Source organism: Melospiza georgiana, chromosome 28 (assembly GCF_028018845.1).
Source record: "Melospiza georgiana isolate bMelGeo1 chromosome 28, bMelGeo1.pri, whole genome shotgun sequence".
Classification (NCBI taxonomy): Eukaryota; Metazoa; Chordata; class Aves; order Passeriformes; family Passerellidae; genus Melospiza; species Melospiza georgiana.
In genome coordinates, this window is record NC_080457.1 from 4,517,015 (window position 1) to 4,535,413 (window position 18,399).

General features: G+C 61.7%; 1 protein-coding gene across 1 annotated transcript; it reads left to right on the forward strand.

The window, feature by feature from the left end:
• Positions 1-981: 981 nt before the first annotated feature.
• Positions 982-17,483, forward strand: FMNL1 (formin like 1). The gene is given in 25 exon segments (XM_058041641.1): positions 982-3,671; positions 4,197-4,280; positions 4,950-5,081; positions 6,107-6,215; positions 6,495-6,571; positions 6,685-6,778; positions 7,063-7,137; positions 7,648-7,758; positions 8,971-9,120; positions 9,247-9,348; positions 9,435-9,654; positions 9,816-9,897; positions 9,899-10,098; positions 10,333-10,454; positions 10,830-11,032; positions 12,192-12,426; positions 13,151-13,219; positions 13,320-13,400; positions 14,164-14,293; positions 14,381-14,544; positions 14,721-14,822; positions 15,030-15,122; positions 15,257-15,380; positions 15,622-15,713; positions 16,220-17,483. Coding segments are annotated over 24 exon segments (3,771 nt in total). The 5' UTR covers positions 982-2,751; the 3' UTR covers positions 16,220-17,483.
• Positions 17,484-18,399: the final 916 nt, after the last annotated feature.

The following is an 18,399-nucleotide window of genomic DNA, read 5'->3' on the forward strand; positions in this document are numbered from 1 at the left end:
GTGGCACCCACTCAATGAAGGGCTGGGCTGTGGGGCTGCTGGGAGCCCGGGGTGGGATGAGGGTGATGGGGACAAGGGGTTCCTTCATCCTTGTCCTCAAAGGAGGAAGAGGAGGAGGAGGATCAAATCCTTCCTCTGACGTGTGTGGGGTGGTTGGCTGCTGCTCTGCCCCACATTATCCAACCAGCCCCACATCATTCACCCAGCCACACCTCCCACTGCCCCACATCCCCCACTGTGCCCCACATCACCCACTGTGCCCCACATCACCCCCAGCCACACCCCCCACTGCCCCACATCATCCACTGTGCCCCACATCCCCCACTGTGCCCCACATCCCCCACTGTGCCCCACATCACCCACTGCTCCACATCACCCACTGCCCCACATCATCCACCCTGCCCCACATCACCCACCCAGCCCCACATCACCCACTGTGCCCCACATCATCCACTGCTCCACATCACCCACCCAGCCCCACATCACCCACTGTGCCCCACATCCCCCACTGTGCCACATCTCCTGCCTTGCCCCACATCATCCACTGCCCCACATCACCCACCCAGCCCCACATCACCCGCCGTGCCCCACATCCCCCACTGTGCCACATCACCCACTGTGCCCCACATCCCCCACTGTGCCCCACATCCCCCACTGTGCCCCACATCACCCACTGTGCCCCACATCACCCACCCAGCCCCACATCACCCACCCAGCCCCATATCCCCCACTGTGCCCCACGCCTCCCGCCCTGCCCCACCTCCCCCAGCCATCCCCCTCACGGCAGGAAATGAGAACCGGTTTTTTTGGGGTTTTTTTTTGCGCTGCCGGCTGAGGCTCCTCAGCGGAGCCGCTTCCTCCCAGCACCACGAGCCCACCCGGGAGGAGCCCCCACCCACTTTGTACCCGACCTGTGCCACATCCTGCCCGCAAGGGAGGCACCGGGGCTCGGGGCAGAGCCACCTCCATGGGACAGCCCTGCCGCACGCTCGAGATGGCTCCTGTCACACCCAGGGCTCTGCTGGGTCCAGGTCCCACGTGGGGTGGTCCTTGTGGCAGGTGCCACCATCCCCTCTGTGCCAAGGGTGTCCCCACAGAGGTGTCACGGGTGTGACTGGGGTGTCGGGGTGTTTGATCCCTCTTGGTGCAGCCCTGTCCCTTGGTCTGGCCCTCATCCATCCCAAGGATGGCAGCTCAGGACCAGCAATGGTGACAGCCAGGTGCTGCTGTCACCTTGCCCCTTCCAGAGCCCAGCAGCTTCACAGTGAGGCCATTTCAGACCCTGATTGTCCCCGTGCCCAGCTCTTGGTGCCAGCCCAACCCAGCTCCTCCCCAGCCACAGCTCCTGCTTTTGGCTTCTTGCAAAAGCAGCTCGACAGGTCCTCCCTGGAGGAGGTGCTGGTGGAGAGGTTTCTGTTCCTGCCCACCACAGTGGGACCTCTCCCCTCGGACCTGCTCTTCTGTGGGCAGCCAAAGCCCTGGGAGATGCCTTCCTGTGAGGATGTGGTTGCCCCAGCATGGCATGCACCCCACATCCCCATCATCCTCCTCCTCCTCCTCAGGGAACCCCAGGACTGGGATTTAGGGGTGGCTTGGGGCCGTGCATTGCTCCACATGCCATCGTGCACCTGCCACCCACCAAAACCTGGGGTTTTCAGCAAAATAACCCCGCCGTGAGCCGAGCTGAGCTGCAGCAGGCCCAGGCCACGCTGGTGTCCCATGGAGGTGCCCCACGTGTCCCCCAGCAGGGGCAGGGCCTTGTCCCGCTGGTGGCGGGGGCGGTTTCGGCAGCGGAAGCCGCGTCACGTCCTGTGGGGGCTGGGGGGACAAGGAGGGACGTGGGGACACGCCAGGCCTGATGTCATCGTGTCTCAGCAAACGCTGCTGTCCCCAGATGGGCTCGTCACCATCTGTGGTGAGGGGGACTCAGGGGTGACCCCCAGGCACCGCCCAGGCTCCTGGAGCCCTCTGTTGTCACCAGTCGTGTCCCTTGGTCCCTCAGTTGTGACACCAGTTGTGTCCCTGTCCCTCAGTTGTGTCACCAGTCGTGTTCCTGTCCCTCAGTTGTGTCACCAGTCGTGTCCCTTGGTCCCTCAGTTGTGTCACCAGTCGTGTCCCTGTCCCTCACCCCGTGTGGCACTGCTGGGACTGGGCTGGATGAGGCACATGGAGCACTCATGACATGGGTGGGTGTGTCCAGATCTTCCTCCTGCCCCCCACGTTGGGGGCCCTCGGGTGGGGACATCACTGATGGGTCCATGGGACACTCACATCCTGGGAAATGCGGTGTTCCCAACCTCCCAGGGTTGTCCCCACCATCCCACCAGTGTCCCCATCCTGAGAATGCTGCTTTCATTTTCCTACCGTGATCCCATCCTCCCACCACTGTCCCCATCGTTACCTCAGTGTCCCCATTGTCCTACCAGGGTCCCTGTTGTCCCAGAAGTCCCCATCTTCTGGAATCTTCATGTCCCACCAGTGTCCACATCTTCTAGAATCTTCATGTACCACCAGTGCCTCCATCTTTTCACTGGGATCTTCATGTCCCACCAGTGTCCACATCTTCTAGAATCTTCATGTACCACCAGTGCCTCCATCTTTTCACTGGGATCTTCATGTCCCACCATTGTTCCATCACTGTCCCCATTGTCCCACCAGTGTCCCCATTGTCCCACCAGTGTCCCCATCTTCTGGGATCTTCATGTCCCACCAGTGTCCCCATCCTAAGAATGCTGTTTTCATTTTCCCACCATGATCCCATCATCCTACCACTGTCCCATTGTTCCATCACTGTCCCCATTGTCCCACCGTGTCTCCATTGTCCCACCAGTGTCCCCATCTTCTTGGATCTTCATGTCCCACCATTGTCCTCATCTTCTGGAATTTTCATGTCTCACCAGTGTCCCCATCTTCTGGAATCTTCATGTCCCACCAGTGTCTCCATCTTTTCACTGGGGTCTTCGTGTCCCACCAGGATCCCCCTCCTCCCACGGGTCTCCCCATCTCCCAGTGCTCTCTGAGCAGGGGGTGCTCCATCCCTGGGGTGTTTTTGGGGTGACCCCCAGTGCTGACACCCTTCACCCACAGAATTCCATGAACCTGCCTCCGGACAAGATGAAGCTGCTCAACCAGTACGACAACGAGAAGAAGTGGGAGCTGATCTGTGACCAGGTGAGCTCCAAGCTCAGAGTGTCCCCAGTGCTGTCCCTGTCCCCAGGTGCCACTTGTGGCACAGTTTGGGCACCAATCTGGCTGTACCAAGCCCTGACATCCATCTCATTACTGACACAGCCCCTCATTAACCTCATTAAGCAGGGGTGGGGACAGGGACGCCGTGGCTGCTGTGGGGACGGTGGCACGTCCCTTGCCACACGGGTGGCCCAGTTTCAGCCTCTCTCTGGGCTCTCAGGAGCGTTTCCAGGTGAAGAACCCCCCGTCTGCCTACATCCAGAAGCTGAAGAGCTACTTGGACACGGGTGGGGTCAGCAGGAAGGTGAGGGGTCCCCGTTGTACCCTGGTCCCCGTGCCAGGCTGGGCACAGGGACGGTGCCAATGGCTGTCCCTGTCCCAGTGCCAATGGCTGCCCCTGTCCCACAGTTCAAGAGGAGGGTGCAGGAGTCCACGCAGGTGCTGCGGGAGCTGGAGATCTCCCTGAGGACCAACTACATCGGGTAAGGGTGGGGTGGCATTGTCACCCAGCCGCTGCCACCACCTCTGCGATGGGGATGGACGTGTGCAGGCTCTGCCTGGAGGGTGACAGCAGGATGGGGGGTCTGTGGCTTCATCCTGAACCCTTAGGTGGGCTCTGATGGGAGGCTGAGGGTGCTGAGGCAGCTGAGGGTGCTTGGGGGTCTGAACCCCGTTATGGCTCTCTGGTACCCCCAGGGTGTCTCCCTGTCCCCACCCTGGCTGTCCTGTGCCCTGGTGGGTGCCCACAGTGCCCAGGGCCAGGCTGTCCTGTTGTGGTAGTGGTGACAGCAGTGGCAGTGGTGGCAGGAGAGCCCTTGGGCTGTGTCCCCCCTATATCAGGTTCACCGTGGCACTCACAGAAATGCCAGCTTGTGGTGCCACCTCACGTCCCCAGCGTGTTCCACGCTTGCTGGGGACCTCTGTTCCACCTTTGCTGAGTGTCTGGGCGCAGGGGGAGGGAGGATGTGGGGGTTGGCAGAGCTCACTGACCCCTCTGCACCCCCCAGCTGGGTCCAGGAGTTCCTCAACGAGGAGAACAAGGGGCTGGACGTGCTGCTGGAGTACCTCGCCTTCGCCCAGTGCTCCGTCGCGTACGTCCCCAGCGGGTCCCCTGTCCCCAAAGCTGGCACCAGCCTCCCCTGGGGCTCAGCAGGGCTGGGGGGTCCCTGGGGGTGCCCTCCCTTGTCCTCAGGGCGATGCTCCATGGCTGGGGCTGAGCAGAGCATCCCCAAATCCCTGAGGAGCATCTGCTCCTATTGGGGTGCCACCAAACTGTCCCCAAGGCCGTGAAGTCCTCAAGGCATGCTGAAACACCAAACTGTCCCCTGGGCCAAGGCCACTGTGCTGTCCCCCAAGGCCATCATGTCCCAAAGGCCACTGAGCCACCAAACTGTCCACAGGGCCATGATGTCCCCAAGGCCACTGAGCCACCAAACTATCCCCAAGACCATCATGTCCTCAAGGCATGCTGAAATATCAAATTGTCCCCAAGGCCATCATGTCCCCAAGGCCACTGTGCTGTCCCCCAAGGCTGTCATGTCCCCAAGGCCACTGAGCCACCAAACTGTCCCCAAGGCCACTGTGCTGTGCCCCAAGGCCCTCATGTCCCCAAGGCCACTGAGCCACCAAACTGTCCCCAAGGCCACGGTGCTGTCCCCAGGCCACCACATCCCCAGGGCTGTGTTAACCCCCATGCACTCCTGAGGGACACCCACCCATATTGAGGTGCCACACCTCACGTGTCCCCGTGTCCCCGCCAGGTACGACATGGAGAGCTCAGAGAACAGCCCTGGCTCTGACAAGGGCAAGGAGAGGTCTCTGGAGGACCTGAACAGGAGCAGCTCCTCGTCCCCCACGCAGGGCTCCTCCAAGCCGCGGCCCCTCACTGTAAGGTAACGTGTGGTGCCGTCCCCAGCTGTCCCCGTGGTGTCCCCGCTGTCGCCTCGCTGCTCCCCCGCGCTTGGACAGGGGCTTGGCAGGGACAGAGACGCAGGCCCGGCCCTAAAAATGGGCGCCCATTGCTGGTTTGAGGGTGGCGACAATGCCACATCCCCCTGTTGTCCCCTCCTGGGACCGTGTCCCCCACCCCGGCACTGCTCTGGGGTGCTCTGGTTAAACTCCATGAATACACCAAAATTGGGGGTGTTGGAGATTTTGGGGCAGCAAATGGCATCCCCTGGGTTAGACCCGCGGCGGAGGGACGGGCCTGTGTCCCCCGTGTCCCCCGTGCCCCCCTGGTGGCTGTCGCTCGGTGCCCGCAGCCCCGTCTAACCCCGCTCTTCTCTTGCACGCTGCCGGGGACGCGCTGACGGTAGGTGACGGGGCACCGGCGGGACGGGGACACCCCGCTGCTGTCACCGGGACATTGGGGACAGGGCCACCCCGGTGGGCGGGGGGTCCCAGGGACACCCACCGCGGTCACCCCTCGGGCACCGCGGGGCTCTGCAGGAGCCGGGGTGTCCCTGCCAGCCGCAGGGACAGGTCAGGAGGGACGTGGCAGTGTCCCATCGCTTGTCCCCGAGCGCGGGTGGCCCCGGGGCGGCGCGGGAGCCCCGTTTCTCCCTCCTGTCCTGCAGGCTCTAACGCGCCTCCAGCTGCTGCCTCTCGAACCAGCACCTGCACACCCTCCTCCTCCGCCACGTCCACCCCTGCGGTGCCCCGGGCAGCGATGGGGACAGTGCCCCCAGGTCACCCGGCAGCTCCGGCCCGCCCCGGTGAGCCTCCGTGTGCACGAGGGGACCCCCAAAACCCGCCCCACATCACACCAACCCCCCGATCCCAGGGTTTTAGATGGGCACGGACGCGCGGGTTTGTCCCCTGGGTGTCCCCAGCCCCGCTGCCACCCCCTGCGCTGTCCCCGCTTTGCGCTGTGCCCGCTGTGCCCCGGGCCCCGCTCAGCCGCGCTCTCCCCGGCCAGGCTGAACCCCTCGCACAGCAGGAAGACGCTGCGCAACTCGCGGCTCGTCAGCCAGAAGGACGATGTCCATGTGTGCATCATGTGCCTCCGCGCCATCATGAACTACCAGGTGCGAGTGGGAGTGGGCGACATCCGCGGGGACCCGCCCGGAGCTCCCCTGGCATCCCCCGGGACCCGCCCGGAGCTCCCCCGGCATCCCCCGGGCATCCCCCGGGACCCACCCCGAGCTCCCCCGGCATCCCCCGAGCCCCCGGGGGCAGCTCCGGGCTGGCACCGGCTCTGCTTCCCCCGGCTCTGAGATGTCCTCGCTCATTCTCCTGCCTGGTGGGGACCTTGAGGGTCTCCAGGGGGACGCAGGACCCCATGGATGCTCCTTTGCCCTCCCCAGTCTGGCTTCAGCCTGGTGATGAACCACCCGGCCTGCGTCAACGAGATCACCCTGAGCCTCAACAACAAGAGCGCCAGGTAGGGGCTGGCCTGTGCCCTGTGTCCCTTGTCCCTCTGTCCCTGTCCCCTGGTGTCCCTTGCCCCCCTGTCCCCTCGGTGCCAGCCCCCTCAGACCCCGTGTGTCTCTGCAGGACCAAAGCTCTGGTGCTGGAGCTGCTGGCCGCTGTCTGCCTGGTCCGAGGGGGACACGACATCATCCTGGCTGCCTTTGACAACTTCAAGGAGGTGAGCAGGGACAGCCAGTCCTGTCCCCAGCAGGGACACGCCATCCCCACATGAACATCTGTGCTCCACTCGGGTTTGTGCCTCAGTTTCCCTGCACCACCCCCAAACCTCTGGCTCGCTCGGGGATGTTCCACTCACTGGGTTTGATGTCCCCATGCCACCGTGTGTCCCCAGCGGCACCAGGCAGGGTTGGCATGGTGTCACCAAGACATCTCCTGTCCTGTCACTCTCCTGGGTGTCCCCTGGCCATGTCCCCCCTGCCCTCAGCCCCCTGCTCCCCCCAGGTCTGCGGGGAGAAGAATCGCTTCGAGAAGCTGATGGAGTATTTCAGAAATGAGGACTCCAACATTGACTTCATGGTGAGTGGCTGCTGGGGCCATGCTCTTCTGTCACCAGGGCATCCTGTCGCCAAGGCTGCTGTGCTGTCCCCAGGGCATTATCCCCAGGAGCATCTAAGCCACCACGCTGGCCCTGTCCAGGGATGCTGAGTGACCAAAACTGTCCCCAGGCCACCAAAATTCTCCCCAGGCCACCACGTCCTCAGGGTCAGCTGTGCCACCCTGCTGCCCTAGGGGTGGCAGGTCCCAAGGACTGCCATGTCCCAAGGGCTGTTCTGCTGTCCCCAAGGACTTCTAAGCCACCAAACTGTCCCCAAGGCCATCATGTCCTCAAGGCATGCTGAGCCACCAAACTGTCCCCAAGGCCATCATGTCCCCAAGGCCACTGTGCTGTCCCCAGGCCATCATGTCCCCAGGACTGTGTAAACCCCCATACACTCCCCAGGGCCACCATGTCCCCAAGGGCCACCAATCCCCCAGGGCAGCATCCTCAGGAGCCACCCTGGCCCCGTGCTGGCCGTGTCCCCACAGGTGGCCTGCATGCAGTTCATCAACATCGTGGTGCACTCGGTGGAGAACATGAACTTCCGAGTGTTCCTGCAGTACGAGTTCACCCACCTGGGGCTGGACCAGTACCTGGAGGTGGGGGATCCCAGGGGGGTGATCCTGAGGGTGGGAGTGGTTGATCCCAGGGGTGGGGGATCCCAAGGGTGAGAGTGCAGGATCCCAAGGGTGGATGATCCTGAGAATGGGAGTGGGTGATCCCTAGGGTGGGAATGGGTCATCCCAAGGGTGGGTGATCCCAGGGGTGGGTGATCCTGAGGGTGACTGATCCCAAGACTGGTTGATCCCAGAGCTGGGAGTGGGTGATCCCAAGGGTGCGAGGGCGTGATCCCAAAGGTGGGAATGGGTGATCCCAAGGGTGGCTGATCCTGAGGGTAGGAGTGGGTGATCCCAAAGGTGGGAATGGGTGATCCCAAGGGTGGGTGATCCCAAGGATAGGAGTGAGAGATCCTGAGGGTGGGGGATCGCAAGGGTGTGGTTGGATCATCCCAAGGGTGGGAGTGAGTGATCCCAGGGTTGGGGGTGGGTGATCCTGAGGGTGGGAGATCCCAAGGGTGGAAATGGGTGATCCTAAGGGTGGCTGATCCTGAGGATAAGAGGATCACCCAGGGGTGATCTCGAGGGTGGGTGATCCCAAAGGTGGGAGTGGGTGATTCTGGGAGTAAGAGTGGGTGATCCCAAGGGTGGGTGATCCCAAGGGTCAGTGATCTTAAAAGTGGGAGTGGGTGATCCCAAGGGTGGGAGTGCGGGATGCCAAGGGTGGATGATCCCAAGGGTGGGAGTGGGAGATCCTGATGGTGGGGTGATCCCAAGGGTGGGATTGGGTGATCCCAAGGGTGGGTGATCTCAAGAGTGGGTGATCCTGAGGGTGACTGATCCCAAGACTGGTTGATCCCAGAGTTGGAAGTGAGTGATCCCAGGGGTGGGAGTGGGTAATCCCAGAGGTGAAGGTGGTTGATCCTGGTGGTGGGAGTGGACCATCTCAAGGGTGGGAGTAGGTCATCCCAATGGTGGGCGATCCCAGGGGTGGGAGTGGGTGATCCTGAGGGCGTGTGATCCCAAGGGTGGGTGATCCCAAGGGTTGGAGTAAAGCGATCCCGAGGGTGGGAGTGGGTGATCCCAAGGGTGGGGTTGGGTGATCCCAAGGGTGGGTGATCCTGAGGGTGACTGATCCCAAGACTGGTTGATCCCAGAGTTGGAAGTGGACGATCCCAGGGGTGGGAGTGGGTGATCCCAGGCCGGGGGTGTCCCTGTCACCGCTGGTGACCCCGGTTTGCCGTCCCTCGTCAGACCCTGCGCCTCACCGAGAGCGACAAGCTGCAGGTGCAGATCCAAGCCTACCTGGACAACGTCTTTGACGTGGGGGCCATGCTGGAGGACTCGGAGACCAAGACGGCGGTGCTGGAGCACATGGAGGAGCTGCAGGAGCACGTCAGCCAGGTGGGCCGGGGGAGCGTGGGCAGCGCCGCTGACGCAAACCCCGAGGGAGGGATGGGATGGGATGGGATGGGGACAGGGCTGAGCTGAGCTGAGCTGAGCTGAGCGGCGGCGCCTCGTCCCCCGCAGCTGACAGAGAAGCTGCAGGATGCGGAGAACGACTCCATGGCCAAGATAGCGGAGCTGGAGAAGCAGCTGAGCCAGGCGCGGCGGGAGCTGGAGGCGCTGCGGGTGAGCCGAGGGGAGGCTGGGGGTCCGAGGGGCTCCAAGGGACACCGGTGACGTGCCGGGGGTCGTCACCCGCTGTCACGGCGCAGGAGCAGCTGAGCCCGCCGCGGCCGCCCAGCCCGCCGTGCCCGCAGCCGCAGGAGTGTTACCGGCTGGCGCTGGAGCGGCGGCTGGCGGAGCTCGAGGAGAAGGGGCTGGTGCAGATCCTGCGTGGGCCCGACGGAGACGTCGCCATCGAGATTGTCCCCGTTGTCATAGAAACCCCCGCAACGCCCGTGGTTTCCGGGGACAGCACCGCCACCACGCCAGGTACCGCGGCTGCCAGGGGATGTCCCCTTCCCGAGGGGACACCTGGCACCAGGGAGGGGTGGCAGCGACTCTGGGCACAGAGAGCGAGGTGGGGATGTGCCCGGGGACTCAGGGCAATGCGGTGGTGTCACCATCTCACCCACCTCCTCTTTCCCTTGCAGATGCTCCGGCTCCGGCTCCGGCCCCACCGCCCCCACCCCCCCCGCCTCCCCCACCCCTACCGGGGGCTGATCCCATCCCCCCCCCCACCCCCCGCCCCCCCCCTGCCCGCGGGCACCCCCACACCCCCCCCAGCACCCCCCCTGCCCGGTGCCCCGCTGCCACCGCCCCCCCCACCGCTCCCGGGGGCACCGGAGAGCCCCCTGCCCCCCCCTCCGCCACCCCCTCCCCTCGGTGGGGAACCCCCAGCCGGGCCGGGAGCCCCCTCCAGCACCAATGGTTCAGGTGAGTGTGACCTGAGGATGATGGGGATGTGACCCAGGGATGGTGGGATGTGACCCAGGGATGGTGGGATGTGACCCAGGGATGGGGGGATGTGACCCAGGGATGGGGGGATGTGACCCAGGGATGGTGGGATGTGACCCAGGGATGGGGGGATGCTGGAAATGCTCCCAGGAGGGGTCTGGGGTACCCTGGGGTGGGTGTGATGTGTCCCCCCTCCCCGCCTGTGGCCCTCAGTGAAGCTGAAGAAGCCGATCCAGACCAAGTTCCGCATGCCCGTCTTCAACTGGGTGGCGCTGAAGCCGAGCCAGATCGACGGCACCGTGTTCACGGAGCTCAACGATGAGAAAGTGCTGCAGGTGAGCCTGGGGACAAGGGGCTGGGCACAGGGGGATTCAGTGCCCCCAGCCATGCTGAGCCAGCCTAGGTGTCTGGGGCTGCAGGAGGAGCTGGAGGTCAGGAAAGTCCTTAGCACCGTGGAGAGGGACGTGGGTCAGGCGGGCTTCTCCTCTCGCCCTGTCCTTGTCCCTTTGCTCCATCTGCACCTTCACATCCTGCCCGTTTCTTCCTCCTCATCTCCATCCTCTGGTCCCCTCCTCACCCCTCCCTGTCCCTTTGTTCCATCCTCATCCCTTGCTCCATCTCGATCCTCACTCCTCACCCTTATCCCGCTCCTCGGGCCCCGTCCTCACCCCAGATGTCCTGTGCCACCTCCCTGCCGCGTGTCCCCGCAGGAGCTGGACATGAGTGACTTTGAGGAGCAGTTCAAGACCAAGGCTCAGGGCCCTGCCCTGGACATCAGTGCCCTCAAGGCCAAGGCCACGCAGAAGGCGCCCAGCAAGGTGACCCTGATGGAGTCCAACCGCGCCAAGAACTTGGCCATCACCCTGCGCAAGGGCGGCCGCAGCGTCCAGGACATCTGCACGGCCATCGAGACGTGAGTGACCCCCACGGCGTGGGCAGGGGGGGAGAAGGGCAGGAACAAGGGGTTGGGGTGGTGGAGGGTGGGGTGGGATGGGATGGAGGGGTTGGGGTGGGGATGCAGGGACAGGACACAGAGAGAGATGGAGGGTGAAGGGATCAGATACAGAGGGATGGAGGGATGGAAGGATCAGATAGAGAGAGATGGAAGGTGGAGGGATCAGATACAAAGAGAGGGAGGGATGGAAGGATCAGAGATGAAGGGTGGAGGGATCAGATGTGGACAGATGGAGAGATGGAGGGATTCAGTCTGCAGAGATGGAGGGATGGAAGGATCAGAACGGAGATACAGAGGAATGGAAATATCAGATATGGAGATATGGAGAGATGGAGGGATCAGAGATGGAGAGATGGAAGGATAGAAGGATCAGAGATGGAGGGATGGAGCGTGGAGGGATAAGATGTGGAGAGGTGGAGGGATCAGACATGGGGAGATGGAAGGATCAGAGATGGGGAGGTGGAGGGTGGAGGGATCAGATACAGAGAGATGGAGGGATGGAAGGATCAGATGTGGAGGATGGAGGGATCAGATGTGGAAAGATGGAGGGATGGAGGGATTCAGTCTGGAGAGATGGAGGGATGGAGGGATCAGATACAGGGAGATGGAAGGATAGAAGGATCACAGATGGGGGATAGAGGGTGGAGGGATCAGATATGGAGAGGTGGAGGGATCAGATATGGGGAGATGGAAGGATAGAAGGATCAGATATGGGGAAATGGAGGGGTCAGATACAGAGAGATAGAGGATGGAAGGATCAGATACAGAGAGGTGGAAGGATGCAGGCACCAGCTGTGGGGATGGAAGGATGCAGGGATGAGAGCTGAGACAAAAAGCAGTGGGGGCCAGGCACGGACAGACAGATGCAGAGAGCAGCTGTGGGGATGGAGGGATGCAGGAACCAGCCATGAAGGAAGGGGATGTGGGGACCAAAGACAGCGAGATGGAGGGCTCTGTATGGAGAGACAGAGAGATGCAGTCTCCAGATACAGAAAGATGGAGGGATGAAGGAGCCAGCTGTGGGGACAGAGGGACAATGGAACCAGCTCAGGGTGACAGGGGGGCTTCGGGACCTGTGGCAGGGCCTGACAGTGCCAGGGGTGTCCCTTCCACGCAGGTACGACCAGCAAGCCCTGAGCCTCGACTTCCTGGAGCTGCTGCTGCGCTTCCTGCCCACCGAGTACGAGCGCAGCCTCATCGGGAAGTTCGAGCGGGAGCAGCAGCGGCCGGAGGAGCTGTCGGACGAGGATCAGTTCATGGTGCAGTTCAGCAAGATCCCGCGGCTGGCCGAGCGCATGAACGTCATGATCTTCCTGGGCAGCTTCGGGGACACGGCCCAGCTGCTGATGCCGGTGTGTGCTGGGGACGGGGGCTGTGGCCACACTCACACCCTGCCCTGGAGGAGTGACGGGGGTAGGAGGGTCAGGATGGATGGAGATGAGAGATCTCTGCAGCCAGGGTGTGGAATTTGGGGTTTATTGCAAAGGGCCTGGGTGCAGGGCCCTGCTGGGAGCTGCCAAACACAGCTCAGAGCAGGCTGAGAGGGGAGAGAGGGTGAGAGGGTGAGAGAGTGAGAGAGTAAAAGCATAAGAGAGTGGAAGGGGTAAGAACATAAAAGGCAAGAGCTAAGAGACAAGAGCTAAGAGCTAAGACAGCAAAGTTCCCATTCCAATACCATAAATCTTCTGTGTTGAATATTCTAATTCTCACTAACCAATCCAGTACAACATACAAATCCTATAGCATTTCCATACAGCCTATAAGAATCATTACATTACCACATTGTGTTACATTTTAAACCCTAAAAACTCCTCTTTGGGCCCCTTCTGCCAAGCTGTAGGGTCTGCTCTGACCCTTGGGCCTGTCTGCAAGCAGAGGGTGTTGTTCCATCAAAAGGGGGTCACCTTCAGCTGCCCACACCATTTTTTTCCAGCTGTTCAGTAACTGAGGGATCTCAAAGCTTAATTTCAATCTCACTTACAGTTTCCATATTGTCAAAATCTTTTGCCAGACAATCATATTTATAAGGCTTTCCTGTTTCATCTTCCCCAACACTTCCCTCCTTCCCTCCCACAGCAACTCAACGCCATCATCGCCGCCTCCATGTCCCTCAAGTCCTCCAGCAAACTGCGGCACATCCTCGAGGTGAGGGCTCGGGGGGAGGCAGCCCCGTGGTGCACACAGAGTGTCCCTGGGCACCGTGCCCCCTCCTGGCCCCTGTCCCCAAGCTCTGGTGTCCCCACAGATCGTCCTGGCCTTCGGGAATTACATGAACAGCAGCAAGAGAGGGGCTGCCTACGGATTCCGACTGCAGAGCCTCGACGCGGTAGGGACGGTGTGGGTGCCATGGTGTGGGGTGATGGGGGCACTGCCACTGCCAGGGACACCCCTGGCGACAGAGGAGCAGCTGCAGAGATGAAGGGACACAGCAATCTGCTGTGGGGATAGAGGGATGCAAGCAGCAGCAGTAGGGATGGAGGGACATGAGGTTTGGTTGTGGGGATGGAGGGGGCAAAGGGATGGAGATCCGCAGGAAGGATGGAGACCTGATATGGATCTAAAGGAGTCAAAGAGCTTGATGAGGAAGATGGGATGGAGGAAGATGAGGACCAGTGTGGGGACAGATGGAGGGAGGTCACACATGGGAAGGTCACAAATGGGACAGAGGGATGATGAGACCGTTGGAATGGAGAGGCAAAGGGATGGAGATACACAGGAATGAGGTGGGAAGGATGGAGACCTGATATGGAGAGGTTAAAGGAGTCAAGGACCTTGATGAGGAAGATGGGGTGAAGATGGGGACCAGCGTGGGGATAGAAGGAGGAAGGTCACACATGGGAACGTAGGGATGAAGGGATGAAGAACCAGCAGCAGGGACAGAGGGAGGGAGGTCACACATGGGAACGTAGGGATGAAGAACCAGACGTACACCCAGCCATGGGGATGGAGAAGATGGGGATCAGCCATGGGAGTGGAGGGATGGAGGGACGGACACACACCCAGCACACGGACACGGGGCCACCAGAGGCAGCCCTGAGCGGGGTCAGGGCCGGCGGCTGCGGCTCGGGGCTGACTCTGCCCCGCCCCAGCTGCTCGAGATGAAGTCCACAGACCGCAAGCAGACGCTGCTGCACTACCTGGTGCGGGTGATCATGGAGAAGTACCCGGAGCTCACCGGCTTCCACACCGAGCTGCACTTCCTCGACAAGGCGGGCACAGGTAGCGCCCAGGGGCTTTGGGCTGGGGGTCGGGGCAGCCCCTGGCACCCGGAGCCCGCCCTGACCCAGCCCTGCTCCCATCCCGCAGTGTCCCTGGACGGGGTCCTGCAGGACGTGCGGAGCCTGCAGCAGGGCATGGAGCTGACCCGCAGGGAGTTCATGCGGCAGGACGACAGCCCGGTGCTCAAGGACTTCCTCAAGGTCAACTCCGAGGTGATGGAGAAGCTGCAGGCTGACAGCAAAACCGCCAAGGTGGGTGCTGGGGTGGGGACGTGGGGACAGTCCCTGCGTGGGGACGCCCTCTGCTCACACCTCTGTCCCTGCTGGGGATGTGGCTCCAGTGGGACAGGCAGCATTGGAGGTGGGAGAGGCTGGAAGGAGCTGCTGAGATGGGGCCCAGCCCCCAGATCAGGTGTCTCTGCCCACAGGAAGCCTATGAGTCAGCTGTGGAATATTTTGGGGAGAACCCCAAGACCAGTCCCCCCACCACCTTCTTCCCCATGTTCATGCGCTTCATCAAAGCCTACAAGGTAGGAGGGGACGTGGGGGTCGCTGTTTCTGAGGGCTGGGAGGAGATTTGGGGCACCTGACTCCACTTTGGAGCAATCACAGCTTGGAATGCCTTTGGGGTGGTCAGAGATTTTGGGGCTGGGTTGGGGTGAGCTGTGAGGTGAAGGAAGGAGGTTGCAGTCCTGGATTCCCCAGGCTCACCACACCCTCCCTGCCTCTCTCCCAAGAAAGCAGAGCAGGACATTGAGCTGTGGAAGAAGCAGGAGGCTGCAGCCAAGGAGGCAGAATCCGGCTCCCCTGGCAGCGAGCAGCAGCCCGAGGTGAAGGTGCCCCCCTGTCCGTGCCCTGCTGGGGTCCCAGAACTAAACAGGTCCTGGGGTGGGAGGTGAAGGGGAGGGTCCCCCACCTCCTCTGGGCTGTGATCACACCACTCAAGGGCCCTGTGCCCTCCCAGCTGCCTGTGCAGAAGGCCAGGAGGCAGCAGATGGACATGATAGCTGAGCTGAAGAAGCGGCAGATGGTGAAGGAGCCGCTCATCTACGAAGGCAAAGATGGGGCCATCGAGGATATAATTTCAGGTGAGGGATGAGTTCAGGTGAGCAGCCAGGTGTTCCCACATCACAGACCCAGTGCTGGGGGCTGCAGGCGCTGTCACAGGAGCTGGGGGGTCACCAAACCCCACCACAGGGACCAAACCTACCTGCAAGCACCTTCTCATCCCACATGGCAAAGCTGCTCCCCTGTCTCATAGCTCTTCCTCCTCTTCTGCTTCTTCCTCCTCTCTCCTCCTCCTCGCTGTCTCTGGGTCGCTCTGCTCAGCTCTCAAAACTGTTCCTTTCACGGCCCGGACGGGCAAACGCTCGTCCCGGCTCTTCTGCGACGTGAGCTTCAACGAGGAGAGTCCTCTGTAGGTAACGTGGGGCGGCGCGGGCGGGCGGGGGCTCCAGGGCTTCCCTCCCGTCCCCACCGGCATTCTCCGGGATTCCTGCGGGATTTGTGCCACGCTGACACCCGGGATCAGCCCCGGGGCAGGGCCGGTGCTCGGGGTCCCATGGGCTGATTTTTGGGAGCTGCTGCTCCCGTGGCTGCGTTCGGTTCTTGTACCCAGAGGGACAAATCCCGGGCAGAGACAGGACAAGGGAAAGGGAGTTTAAATTAACAAAGGAGAGTTTTAGGTTGAAGGTTCGGAAAAAATTTAATTCCTGTGAGGGTGAGCCCTGGCACAAGGTGCCCAAGGCCAGGTTGGACAGGGCTTGGAGCACCCTGGGGCAGTGGAGGGTGTCCCTGCCATGGCACTGGGTGGGCTTTGGGGTCCCTCCAACCCAACCCATCCCACATTAACGCGATGGCTGCGGTTCCCCGGCCGTGCCGGGCGGGCAGTGAAGCTCACCCATCCCCGGTGCTTCTCCCGGTGCAGATCTGCGGAACAACCCGTACCGGCGGGGGGACAAGGCCCGCGGCAGCGCCAAGAAGCGGGCGGCGGGGCAGAGCCTGCAGGCGACGCCGGACATGGCGCTGTGACCGGCGCCGTCCCTGCAGCGGCAGCACCGGGCCAGCACCGTCCTCCCGACACGGGTGGCACCGCAGGGTGTCGGTCCCTGTGCCCGGGGCTCGGCGGGATGGACAGACAGTGCCCGCTCCGAGCTGCTCCAGCCGCTTGATGTGCCAGCTCTGCTGGGCACAGCACCCCCGGCGCTTGCTTGGCCGCGTCCCTGAGCTCCTCTCCGCAGCCTGGCGGGTCGTCCTGGCTACAGGGAAGCACAAAAAGGGCTCCAGCTTGTCCTGGAAGGAAAAGAGAGGCTGTCCCATCCCTACCCCGGCCCTGTGTCCTTGTCCCACCCTGAAGAAGGGGAGGGGGTGTCAGCCAGGGACACAGCGCTCTCCGCCCATCTCATCTCACATCTCACATCTCATCTCACATCTCATCTCATCCTCCCCGGCCCGCAGAGCCCCCCAGAGCCGCGTTCCCAGCCCGGGCACCTCCCAGAGCCAGGGGCTGGCAGCGGTGCTATTGTACAGCATTTTATAAAGTCTTCCTTCGAATTTCTCCGCGCTGCGGCAGAGGGGATTGGAACCCCCCCACGCAGGGCGGCCCCAGGGCTGTGGCGAGCAGCGCTGTGCAGGCTCCGGAGCTGCGACAACCAGCAGCAGGGACAAATTTCCCTGCGAGGTGGTGGCATCTCCATCCACCTGCATCCCCATCATCCTTTGGGATGAATTGGGACTGTCAGCTTTGTGGGGCTCCCCGTTTTCTCGGTGGGACTCTCAGGAGATGCTGCACCCCAATCCCTGCTGCCGCCTGCAGAAGCGGCCCCGGAGCCGCACGAACCTCTCGGTACCGGCCCGGACCCGGCTCTCCCTCCCTGCCCTGCCCCGCTGTTGCTCAATAACCCCGCAATGCCGTAGTTAAACCTCTGCTGGTGATTCACCCCGCTCCTCCCTCCTCCTGGCCCGTCCTTCCTCGCTTCAGCCACAGCAGCCGCTGCTTCCTGCTGTATTTAAGCTGCTTCAGCGCCGGCTCCGTGTCCGGGGAGGGATGGGAAATGAATGTGTAACTTATAAATGCCTTTAAGCCAGAAGTGTAAACCATTAACTGCTCATTTGTATACATTATTTTTATATACTGAAGGCCTGTTTAATCTAAAGCAGAACTGTAATAAAAACGTCTCAGAGTTGATGAAGGACTTGTCTGGGAGAAGGGTTTGTGATGCTGTCGTGAAGGGAGGGAGGGGGAAAGGAAGGAAAGATGGGGTGAGGGAAGGATGAAGGGAGGGAGTGGCTGTGGCTGCCCCATCCCCAGGTTGAACAGGGCTTGGAGCACCCTGGGATAGTGGGAGGTGAGAGGATGGAACGAGATGATCTTTAGGGTCCCTTCCAACACAATCCAGTCTGGAATTCTAGCAACAAACCACCCACCTTCCATTTATTTTTTTTTTTTTCGAGTTCAACAGCTCTGAGGTCTGTTCACAGCACAGACATGTGGGTGCATGACAGCACAAAAAATGTGTGTCAGGGTGAGCGTCCTCACTCAGCAGCCTGGCCACAGCCCCTCCCCAGCCTGCTGGGGAAGGATTCAGCTCTGTACAGACAAACAGCTCCATGCAGACAAACAGCTCCTGCAGAGGGGCTGCAGCACCTGCCTGCCTCACCTCTGTGCCTCCCAAGCAAGACTGAGCAGCTCCCAGTGCAGCAAATCCCCTGCAGAGGGACAGAGGGAGGACAAGGGACTGTCTGCTAGGAAGGAGAGAGATGCCAGGCTGTTCAGCAAAGCCTGGACTTAGATCCATCAAAGTCGGTGCTGCCTCTTCAGCCCCAAAAATCACAGAATCGTAGACCTACATCCCCAAGGATCATCCTGTCCAATTCCTACCCTGCAGACACCCCAGCAATCCCACCCTGGGCATCCCTGGCAGTGCTGTCCAAACCCTCCTGAAGCTCTGGCAGCCTCAGGGCTGGCACCATTCCCTGGGCAGTGCCCAAGCCTCCTCCCTGACTTCTCCTGAATCCCCCAAACCCAAGTTATACAGCAGAGTTCATTCAGACCAAGCTCCTCTTCCTGGAAATGTCTCATTCAGCATCACCATCTTGTTCTCTGGG